This window comes from Rhinolophus sinicus, linkage group LG17 (assembly GCF_036562045.2).
Source record: "Rhinolophus sinicus isolate RSC01 linkage group LG17, ASM3656204v1, whole genome shotgun sequence".
Lineage (NCBI taxonomy): Eukaryota > Metazoa > Chordata > Mammalia > Chiroptera > Rhinolophidae > Rhinolophus > Rhinolophus sinicus.
The window spans coordinates 25766926-25779114 of NC_133766.1; the positions used below are offsets into that span (position 1 = coordinate 25766926).

At 45.6% G+C, this 12189-nt stretch overlaps 1 protein-coding gene across 3 annotated transcripts; it reads right to left on the reverse strand.

Moving 5' to 3' along the window:
* Window positions 1-243: 243 nt before the first annotated feature.
* On the reverse strand, window positions 244-9501 carry LOC109437553 (Fc receptor-like protein 6). 3 transcript variants are annotated; one of them, XM_074322261.1, is made up of 4 exons: window positions 9234-9501; window positions 3003-3023; window positions 1068-1334; window positions 244-455 (listed from the first exon to the last, which is right to left on the reverse strand). In XM_074322261.1, the coding sequence occupies exons 1-4, from the start codon at window positions 9352-9354 to the stop codon at window positions 364-366; spliced, it is 501 nt and encodes a 166-aa protein (XP_074178362.1). In that variant the 5' UTR covers window positions 9355-9501; the 3' UTR covers window positions 244-363. The 3 variants fall into 3 exon arrangements, with proteins under 3 accessions (XP_074178362.1, XP_074178361.1, XP_074178363.1); XM_074322260.1 differs by having other exon boundaries at window positions 244-589; window positions 9234-9464; XM_074322262.1 differs by lacking the exon at window positions 244-455 and adding an exon at window positions 805-941 and having other exon boundaries at window positions 9234-9493.
* Window positions 9502-12189: the final 2688 nt, after the last annotated feature.

Sequence of the window (12189 nt, forward strand, 5' to 3'; positions counted from 1 at the left end):
AGGCCGCTCCACCACAGGGAACCAAGTGATCTCCTCATCAAGGTAGAATTGTACAGGATAGGAGGGGAGCCCCTCTGGGACTCATAGAGGAATTCCACCATGTCCCCACAGTGAGGCTGGAGTGCCTGGGGCTCAGGGTGAGCAGAGGATGGGACACAGGACCTGGGGCAGCACCCAGGCCGAAAGGTCAGCTGGGGCACCTGGGCTCCTGGCTCCTCCCTTAAGGGCTCCTACTCATACTCCTAGAGGGCCCCACTGCCCAATGCCCAGACCACTGGGGAGTGTCTCTCTTCCTCCCCCACTTACCCCACACTCTGATCTCCAGCTGGTGGCTCTGTTTCTGGACCCTGCCATCCTCAGGGATCACCTCGCACCAGTAAAGCCCAGAGTCTCTCTCTGGCTGCTGAGATGCACAGCTCTGGGTGGAGGTCCCTGTTCTGCAAGATGTGGCCCTCCTTGTGGAAGGAGAAGAGGAGGCGTGAGGTCAACCTTTGGGGGTGCAGCTTCGTCTGGCATCTCGGGGTCAGCAGGCTCCCCTCATGGGGCTTGGGATAGGGGACAGCACTCAACACAGGAGGCAGGAACAGCTCTGGGAGAGGCAGGCGCAGAGTTCAGGAGGGAAGTCCTGGATAATGAGGCCCCAGGAGGCTGAGGGAGACACTGTTATTGTCCCCCAGGAACTGGTCTCTCATCCTACCCACTGGCTCTGAGATGATTCCCACACAACCCCAGTCTCTGGAATCCCAGAAGGCCAGAGCCAGAGGGCCGTAGAGGTCATCTAGTCCCCAGAGGGGAGGGTCTGGCCCAGGGTCTCCGTGGGAGGGGCATGGTGAGCAGCAGGGCTGATTCAGGACTCTTCCCTCTTCTCCAGATGTCCCCTGGCTCCATATATGCCCCATGGGGACAGGGCATGTAGGCAGCATCATGGACATGTCAGGGTCCTGTGGATTGGCCCACCATCAGGGGCAGCCAGAGGGAGGGGTGCTGCCCAGAGAGCTGCTGACCTCTAGAGACCAGATCCCAGAGCAGCACCTTACTCTCCCCAATGCCCTCAGCTGGTGACTCACCTTGGACTTGAATCATGGCCATTCCTGAGGCTTGTCTGTCCATTTGTGGGAAGTACATCACCTCCCCAGTGCAGCTGTACTGGCCACCGCTCCTCATGGCTGCTGTCCCCGTGAACAGAGGCTGGTTGTCCTTAGAGAAATGCAGGACTTTCCCATCTTTATAGCACTTCACGTAGGACAGGTTTACGTTCTTCTTTCTGTGGCACCACAGAGTCAGGATGTCTCCTTCAAACACAGGGTCTGGCCAGGCTTGGAGCAACAGCCAGACTGTGAGACATGGGAACAGGGTCACCATGAAGCAGATCCCATCAGTCAATTTTCTCCCTCTGTCCCAGCTTAGAGCCTCCCACTGGGGATGGAGGTTCCTGGATTGCACTTCACATCTGTTGCTGTCCCTCAGTTCTTCATGCCCAGGCAGGACAAAGCCGGACCTCGACTTCCTTCACTCCCTCTCCTTCCCTTTCCTCTTCTTTCTCTTCCCTTCTTCTCTTTATTCCTCTCCCTCCCCTCCCCTTCTCTTCTCTCCCTGCACCTTCTCTCTGGCCTTCTCTCCCACCCTCCTTGTCTCCTTTTATATTGTAGTTTTCTCCACTACCTGACCAAGCTTGGGTTCAAGTTGGATTCTTTCCATCCATTGCTCTGCCTCATTCCTCCTGCCCCAATTCTCACTCCCCTAGATTGGCTTCTCAGGCCCTGGCTACCCCATTGCAACTTCTTGTGCAGCCTCCCAAAAGGTGCTGGAGGGGTGGGTGTTGGACGTGCCACAGCCTGGGCTTGCTTGCCCAGCCTCCATCTCCATCCTCTGCAAGGGGTTTCATTTCCACCACAGTCATGGGGTGGCATCTATCATTTCTTTCCCAGGCTGTTCTGTCCCCAACCATACTTCTTTGACAGGGCAGACACTAGTCCCAGATGGCCTCAGGGCCAGGACGGAAGGCCGGAGCATAATGATGACTAATCATATAGGGAGCCCTGTCATCAAGGCTTGTAGGGGAGCCCCTGCATATCCTGCCTTTGCCTGGATCTCCTTGGATCCTTAGGACCCACTTCCCTTACCCTGTAATTAGTGATGTTCACAGGGTAACTGAATTATGAGCTTTGCTTCCACGGCTGCTCTTTCTAGCAGCACCAAATGTTGGTTTGCATTGTTCCTCCCTGGCATCACAGAACATGCGCTTGGAGGTCAAGATGATCATAGATTAGAGTCTTCTCCTACTTGACAGAATGTCTGATGGACGTCAGTGGGACAGGATAGGTGGGAGTGTAGAGAGCTGAAGGATTAAGAATCTATAGACAACATGCCTGCTTCTCTGACCATGAAAGGTAGGGAAAGGAGTCCAGGGCTTTGATGAGTGGACAATACAGCAGCTCCAGAGCCACGGAAAGGAGGAGACAGAGGTCAGTGCTACCGTGTTTCCCTGAAAACAAGACCTAGCCAGATAATCGACTCTAATGTGTCTTTTGGAGCAAAAATTAATATAAGACCCGGTATTATATTATATTACATTATATTATATTATATTATATTATATTATATTATATTATATTATACCTGGTCTTATATAAGACCGGGTCTTATATTACAGTAAAATAAGACCGGGTCTTATATTAATTCTTGCTCCAAAAGACACAGTAGAGCTGATTGTCTGGCTAGGTCTTATTTTTGAGGAAACACGGTACTTATAAGGAAGTAGGATGGAGACCCAGAGCCACTCTACTAGGAGTTGAGTTACCCTAGAAGTTCCTGCAGCCTGAGACCAGTGGAGTCCTGGTTTTCTCCTCTTCCTGGCATTAGCTAAAACTCCTGAAGAAGGGGCCTAGACTGATACTGCTCTAAAGCTGTTTCTGTGAGACCCAATTGTTGTTTTATCCCCATCCATTAACTTTTAGCCCAGAGACACACTTGGAGATAGAAGAGGCATAGACAAGACTCACCAGTTTTCCCAACACAGGGATCTGCAAGAGAACAAAGTGACAGAATTAGGTTAAATAGCAGAAAGAACTTTCTGACAAGGAGGCTTGTCACCTCAGGAATAGCAGCTAACATCCATTCAATCAAGCAACCTGCCAGCCACCTAATCATCCAACCACCCAACATTCCAGCCACTCAATCACCTAACCACCCAGCCACCCAGCTATCCAGCTACCCAGCCACTTAGCCACCCAGCCACCTAACTGCCCAACCACCCAACCTTCCAGTCACCTCATCACCCAGTGACCCAATTACCTAAACACCAAGCCACCAGACACTCAGCCACTTAGCCACTCAACTTTTATGGTGGACACACTGCCTGGAATCCTTTTCCCTATCTCAGTTCAATTGTCACCTCCTTAGACGTGTCTGCCTGAGACTCTCCAATCAAAAGAATTCTCCTCAATCACTATTATCATGTCCCATTGTATTAACAAAGTACTTATCACGATTTGAAATTATATTATTCATTAAAGTACCTGTCTCCTCAGACTAGAACGTAAGCTCCATCAGAGCAGGGACTCTGCTTGTCTTGCTCATAGCCATATATTACCTGTGTGGAGAACACAGTCTGTGTTCAGTAAACATCTCTTGTGCCAAGTCATGCAGGACAGGGAACAAAATGTAGAAGACACAGGACTAGACTCTTGCCCTAGTGTGCATGAGGGTCCTATCTACACCTATAGAAGAACTCAGATAGCAAAGGCAGGACCTGATTCCTGTGGTCCAATGTCCACAGAGCTCTTAGGAATAGAGTATGGAAGTGAACAGATGAAGGAGGTGAGGTTTCTCTGGAGGAGTGATCATTAGGGATGTGGGACATGAACAGGCAGCTCGAATCAATGAGACAACTATGAATAAGCCAGTGTGTCACATACTATACTCGCACCTTGTATCCACCGCACTAATGCTTCTACATGAAGGAGTATTTGAGGAGAATACATGGTCTGGGAAGAGAGGCCAAGCCACAAATAATGACAGATGAGGTTAGACAGATATAAATAGTGCGAGGCACGGAGGACCCTCAATTGAGGGTCACAGTTAGATATGAAGCAGTGGAAAGTGTTCTGGACTTTAGGGCAAGGGATGAAACAATGAATGGTATAGGACTGAGTGCAGCCAGGCCAGCCAATCCTCATTCATTCACTTGTGTTTTTCGTTGCTGACATGTCCTAGGTGCTGTGCAGAACACTGAGAAATGCAAGAATGGCCTTGGGAGGAGTGGGTGGAGACCCCCTCAGAATAGATTTTTGGCATGTTCATTCAGATGCTGTCATTCTTGCTGTCCACACTGTGAAAGAAGGCTTTTCAGCTTTATTCTTTACTCAGCTCAGGGTTAGCTCAGCCACAGGTCCTCAGCGGGTGCAGAATTATGAGTCTCTTTCTTACCATCTCTCTCCATCCCTCCATCTCCCCCCTGGTTCCCATCTAAACACATCTTTTTCTATGAGTTTGGCATAGTGGATAGCATTCAGGGTTTAGAATTAGATGACCTGGACTGTACTCATGAATCCATCTCTTTCTGTGTGAGCTTGAACAAATTGCATAAATTCTGAGAGCCTCCAATTTCTGGTTCTGACTGCAATGGAAATGATAATAGTCATTTCCTCCTTACAGAATAGTTGTGTAGATTGTATTAACCCACTGCCTGAAATGGTTACTACATTACCTGCAAGCACAAAGCAGGTCTGGTCTCAGAGTAACTAAGACCTTACTGTGTAGTGGTACCTCCCTTCCTTTCCCCTCTCCATGGGACACAATTTTGCAGCTACAAAGTGGTGAACAAACAGGGTTGAGGGTACTGAAGCCCATAACAAGAAAGAAGGCATCCAGAAAGCACAGAGACACTTCAAATGAGCTCGTGTCCACAGACCCCAGCAACTTGCTGTCCAGGCACTGGAAGACCTGGGAGTAGTGACTGCAGAACCACTATTGGCAATCAAGACAGCAGCCAACTGGGACATACCGAGTAGGCGACAGCTGCTCACAGCAGTTCCTATAAAGAAGACCACAGTTACTGTTTCCCCGAGAATAAGACCTAGCCAGATGGTCCGGCTAGGTCTTATTTTCTGGGAAACATGGTAGCTATAGGTTGACAAGATGAGGTGACAGTATGATGAGGTAGCCCAGAGCTATTGTCAAACTAAGTTATACAACAGAGTCATAGACAATGGAGGCAGCAGTCGCAATGAACTCTGTGCTAGTAAGACCAATTGCAGGAGGGGTGAGGAGGTCCAGCTCCCAACCCATTGACAAAATTCATCAAGACCAAGGAGACAAGGACAATGAACAGTGGTTCAGGAACAATTTCCTATTACAGGGATTGGGAGATATTTATTTGAGAAAGATGAGACAGAATCAGGACACAAAATAGTCTTCAAATACATCATGGATGAAGCTTAAAAGAAAGGAGAGACTTATTCTCAGTTACTTCATAGGAGAGAAGAGAGACTAATTCATGGAAATTAGAGAGTCAGGGAGGCAGGTGTCAGCTCAACATTAAAAACTATCTCATAATTGAGCTACACCACATAGCAATACGCTGCTTGCCAAGTGGTGGCTGCCATGTTGCTGGGAGCTGGGTGGTCATCTGGAAGTCCTGTGACATCTGTCATGGATGCTGTATATGTATGGGGGGTGGGTTCCAGTACTAGGACTGAACTTAGCTAATGCAGGGCTCAGAATAAAATTAAGGTTCATCTCCTAAACTTTAAATACATTTTTAGTGTACATCCAGCCATGTGCCAGCATGTTCAATGTCAGGGCCCCCTAGCCTCTTGAATCCCTGATAGCCAATAATAGTAATAGGCACCATTTATTGTGTGACCATGTCGTGCCAGGCACTTTAAATAAATGAATTTTATTTTCCAGTTTCTCCTGATTAGAAACAACTACATCCAGATCAGGGGTAGTGAAGTACAAAGGAGAAAGTATGGGGTTTCACATCAAGTGGACTTGAGTTTGCATCTCTGTTTTGCTCTTGTTAGAAGGGTAATTCTAGGCAAGGTTTTTTACGATCTATTTCAAGTTATTCGTGTGTCATTTTTTAATTAAAATTTATTTGGGTGACAACGGTCAACAAAACTACATAGGTTTCAAGTGTACAATTCTATAATACATCATCTATAGATTGCATTATGTGTTTACCACTGAGAGTCAGTTCTCCTTCCATCACCATATGTTTGACCCCCTTTACCCTCTTCTGTCATTTCCCCTCCCCCCTTACCCTCTGGTGACCACTAAACTGTTGTCTGTGTCTATGAGTTCCTTTATTTGTTTGTCTTGTTCCTTTGTTGCCTTCAGTTTCATATCCCACATTTGAGTAAAATCATATGGTTCTCGACTTTTTCTGTCTGACTTATTTCACTTAGCATAATAATCTCAAGATCCATGCATGTTGTCGCAAATGGCAGTATTTCATCTTTTCTTATGGCAGAGTAGTATTCCATTGTGCATATATACCACATGTTCTTTATCCAATCATCTATCAAAGGCTACTTTGGTTGTTTCCACGTCTTGGTCACTGTAAACAAAGCTGCAATGAACATCGGAGTACATATGTCTTTACAGATAAATGTTTTCAGATTTTTTGGGTAGATACCCAGGAGAGGGATTGCTGGGTCATATGGTAATTCTATTCATAATTCTTTGAGGAACCTCCACACTACCTTCCATAACGGCTGCACCAGTCTGCATTCCCACCAACAGTGTATGAGGGTTCCTTTTTCTCCACAGCCTCTCCAACACTTGTTGCTATTTGTCTTGTTGATAATAGCCATTCTGACTATGGTGAGGTGATATCTCATTGTGGTTTTGATTTGCATTTCCCTAATAGCTAGTGAAATAGAACATTTTTTCATATATCTGTTGGCTATTTGTATGTCTTGTTGGTAGAAGTTTCTGTTCATGTCCTCTTAGGCAAGTTTTTAACCTTTTTAAACCTCAGTTTTCTCAACTGTTTGAAAGGGATAAAAAATAAACAAACAAAAAACCTGTCCTGTAAGGCTCTGAAGGTTGGATGAGATCATGTACACACTACAAAGTAGGTATTCAGTGTTTTTGTTGTTGTTGTTGTTGCTGTTGTTTTTCTGTCTTTCTGTCCACACTCAAGAGGAGATAGCAGCTCTGCACTTACAGTCACTCTGTTCCTACACATCCAGCTACAGGGTCTATATCTTAGGCTGGTTTTCTGGGGTCCTGAGCATGAGGTATAACCCAGTCATGCCTGGGTTCTCCATTACACTGTCCACTATTCAGCCAGTCACTGATTCTCTCTTTCTTCTCTTCCTTTGTTCTCTCCCACCTAGATCCTCAGTTCCAAGCTGGTAAGCTCTTGGACTATATCTAGTCAAGTCCAAGGGCTGTTCCTGTTACAAGGTAGCAATTTGCCCTCGGGAAACTTTCATCTGGAGTATATCCAGGCACTGGGCAATCCTGTCTCTGTTCTTAACTGTGAGCATAAATTTTCTCCCTTGTCCAAATGGCTTTTCGTAGAGCACACAGGGTAACACAGTGATGTTGGGGAAGAAAAAGCACCGAGTGGAACAGGTATTTTCCTCACAGGGGTCAAATTCCCACAAACTCTGTTCAGAAAGAGATTGTATTTAGGAATGGTTTTGCTTTTCTGGTTCAAGGAAACCAAACTAACAAACTACTAGGACCAAGTTTAAAACAAAAAGTAAGTCAACTCAGAAACTGTAAAGTAAAGTGAAATATATGCCCAGACTTGTTCCTTTTAAGTGTAGCAGGGTGACAGTAGCTGAGACTGAGCTGAGTCTGGGAGAGTCCAGGGATCCTCCCTGCCCACAATCCTCTACCCATAGACCAGTCCCTTCAGTCACTGGACTGGGTGACTAATTCCAGGGCAAGGGGGTCAAGAAGAGATATATGGATCAGGGAGAATGGATTCGAACCTTCAAACCAGACCCAAGGACAAGTCAGACCAGGAACAGAACCTCCCCACCCCCGCCCCACCCTCCACATGTTGTAGGTAGAAAAGAAACGGTCAATTTGAAAAGGACTTTGGACACTCAGAGCATAAACCTCTTGAGCAGATGAGAAGCCCAGTCATGGTTGACGGATTCCAAGAAAATGCTGAGGCTTCATGAGAATATGTATCCTTGTAAAACCACACCTCCCACTGTTGAGCAAATGCATGGAGCTGCTGTTCCCCGCTTCCCTGATCTTTTCCCCTCTCCAGCAGTAGCCTCCTTTCCTTCTATAACCTTGCTTTCCTTTCTTTCCTTTTGAGACAGCCCTGATAGGTACTTCTTTTTTTTTTTTTTAGTTTCAGGTGTACAAAACAATGCAACACCATGTTCCCCCCAAAATAAGACCTACCCGGACAATCAGCTCTAATGCGTCTTTTGGAGCAAAAATTAATATAAGACCCGGTCTGACATGGTAGTTAGACATTTCACCCCTCACAAACTGATAACCCTCCTCCCCCAATCTATTGCCCCTCTGACATCGTATATACCTGTTACAATCCCATTGACTCTATTCCTTATGCTGTACTCCATATCCTGTGAATATATATACATATATATACATATATATATACATATATACATACATATATATATATATATATATATATATATATATATATATATTAAGTTATAGTTGACATACAATATTATTCAGCTTCAGCTTCAGGTGTACAGTGCAGTGGTCAGGCATCTACATCATCCCTGAGGTGGTGTCCCTAATAAGACATGTGCCCATCTGACACCCTACAAAATCTTTACAATGTTATTGATTATATTCCCCAAACTGTCTTTCATATCCCCATGGCAATACTGTAGTTACCAATTTATGCTGTGTAATCCCTTCCCCTTCTCCCTCATCCCCACCCACCTCCCTTCTAGCAACCACTTGATGGCTCTCTTAACGTGATGTCACAGGGTAAACATGTTGTTGGGCCTCAGGATGTGATTTTCAGCCTCCCTAATTTAGCTCGATACACTAAAGGGTTGCCCTTCCAAGGACCCAGGAAAATGGACAGGAAACAACTGGGAGTCCCCCACACCCCCATCACCATTTCTCTCAAGCTTGTCCACAAACACACACTTGTCCCAAGCTCTAGCCATAAACTCACATGAACTGAGAAAGGTGAAATCAGAAACTTTGTATCTCAGGAATGACTTACAATTTTTGGTGCCAGGAGGAGATGCCGACGGTCAATGACTTACCAAAGAGCAGCACAGCCTTCCAGAGCAGCATGGGGCCTGGCTTGGCACGGAGCACAGAGCAGGTCAGATTGAATGTAACCAGAGGCAAAGTTGGGGGAGAGCATCTAGGCCACAGGACCATGGGGCATGGGTGATCCTTCTGATGTGGGCAGTGTTACTGCTCGAGAGTCTAAATAGAGGAAGTGGGGAAGAAACTTTAAAAGCTCAAATTGGTATTTCCTCTTTGGTTGAAAGTCTTATTACTTGAATGAATTTTCTTGACCACGAAGCATGAAGGAGTTAGGTAAATCACTAGTAAGCTTTGAAAAGCTCATTCTAGAAACCTGAGAGGGCCATGACTATGGAAAGATCCAGAGACTGCCAGAATTTTCTTGGTTTCAGCGTCAGGTACCACAGCACTGGAAACAATAAGATCATGTATTCCCCAACCCTGAGTGACCTCCAGTTATCAAATTTTCCCTGCCCTCCAAGGAGAAGTGTGTCTGTTCACTGTAATGTGGTGGAGAAGTAGAATATTGAAAATGGTCCCAGGAGTATCATCAGTTCAGGAGAGAATCAGGGATTGATAAGGTTGGAGTAGAATGGGGCTAGAAGTTCTGACTCCGAGACTTTAAGACTGTCAGATTATTATTTTGAGAAGAACTATTTATTAAAAGACACCATTAAGGGAGTGAGTAGGCAAGCCATAGGGTGATGAGATATTTTCAATACATATGGCTGACAAAGGACATATACCCAAAATATAAGAATTTCTATAAGTCAGTAAGAAAAAGACAGATAACACACTAGAAAAATGGCAAAATAATTGAGTAGGTACTTTACAAAAGCAGGTGTCCAAGTGCCAAGTAAACATAGGAAAAGGAACTTGACTTCATAAATCACTGTGGAAATGCAAATTTTTTTTAAATTAAATTTATTGGGGTGACAATTGTTAGTAAAATTACATAGATTTCAGGTGTACAATTCTGTATTACATCATCTATAAATCCCATTGTGTGTTCATCACCCAGAGTCAGTTCTCCTTCCATCACCATATATTCGATCCCCCTTACCCTCGTCTCCCACCCCCCACCCCCCAGCCCCCTTACCCTCTGGCAACCACTAAACTATTGTCTGTGTCTATGAGTTTCTGTTTCTCACTGATATGTGGTATATAAACCAAAAACAACAAAAGAACAAGACAAACAAATGGGAAATGCAAATTTAAACTACAATGAGATACCACTACACCTGCCATAAGAATCACCAAAACTGTAAAGATGGACAATTCAGAGTGAGGATGCAAAGCAACCAGAGCCCTTGTATACCTCCATTGGGAGCATGAATTGGTGCAGCCACTTTGGAAAACTGCATGGCAGAAGCTACTAAAACTAAATATGTGGATACCTGATGACCCAGCATTTTCACTCCTAGGTTGAAGTTGAACAGAAATGCCTATGTGTGGGCACCGAAAGATATCCAAGAATGTTCACAACAGCATTGCTTGTTATGGTCCCCCAACTGAGAAGGAAGCCAGACCCCCCATCTTCTTTGAGGACAGAACATGTGAGTTAAAGGTAAGCTGGGGAGCTGGGTAAAATATCAGCAAGCTCTTTCTAACAGTAATGTCTGCCTTGGAAGTCTTTAGGTGAGAAGTTCCACACAGTCTGGAAAGAATTTCATGTGCTTATTGCCTAAGGCAGAACTGGTGAGGGTGAATTTTTCATTTTCTTGCCCTAGATTCTCTGATTCACTGGAAGAAGGAAACCAGTCAGGCACCTCCAGGCCCTTCTTTTGTGACTCAGTTGACTAGGAGAGAGGTAAAATAGTGAGGACGTAAGGTAGGAATTGGATATCTTGTCCACTTACCTGAACATGTCAATATTTATATTTTCCTCTATTGTCCTCTTTCCAACAGATCTCCAGAGTTGAGTTGTCTCCACCTTTGTTCAACTGCAGGTTCAGAGGGTGGGGCGGTAGCCCTGCAGAGCTGCAGCTGAGGTAGGAGACAGGGGCAACTGCAGATGGTCTAGCTCGCAAGAGCTTGTGGTGCTTTGCACACAGAACACTTGAAGCCTCTGCCCCTGGCTACTTCCGCATATACTAGGTTAAAGCAGCTTGAGTATGTGAACTCTTTTTGACTTACCTCTCTACCCCTGCACAGTGAGATGTTGCTGCACCTTCAGAGGTGTTAATGAGATTGGCTCTCTGAGCTGAACCAGCTGCATACTCTTCCCCTGGGGATGAAGGTGACCCTAGTGGAGTGGGGCAACTGCCAGGTTGGGAATCTTCCAGGACCCAGCTTGCCCTTGAACCAAGACTGGGATAGGTTAGGAGAGGGATCAAAACCCATAGTACTAATACTCTAAGGGAAACAAGGGGCTAAAAGGAGGTAGGGAGGATAATAGAGTGGGGATTTCCATCCGGAAGGGGCTTAAAGCCCAGGTGTCCTCATTACTCAGGATCAATTGGCAGGAGAGTGGCTATCAAGGACAATAGGTGTTGGGATGGGAAGAGTCAGTCCCATTCTTGGAAGGTAAGAAGGGAGAGCAGAGCAGCTGGGGTTGGGGACAACTCTGGGTATAGAGACAACATGGTGGGCTCCAGAACCACCGACTTGAGCTTAAACCCTCGCTCTGGGCTCTAATGTGCTGATAGCACATTTCCTACCCTCTCTGCACCTCGGGGTCCTTATCTCTGACACGGACACATGACGACCCCTGCAGCAGAGGCTTGTTATAGAGGTTAAATGAGATAAAAGCACGCTATCTAATAGAACTTGCTGTGATGTTGAAATGTTCTCTGGACTGTCCTGTAGCTACTAGCCACATGTAGCTATCGAGCACTTGAATCAGCCAGTGAGATTGAGGAACTAAAATTTTAATTGTTGTTAATTTTACTTACTTTAAGTAGCTGATTGGATATTGCAGGCTTTGAACAATGCCTGGCAAGTAGGAAGTAACTGTGGTTTTTGAGA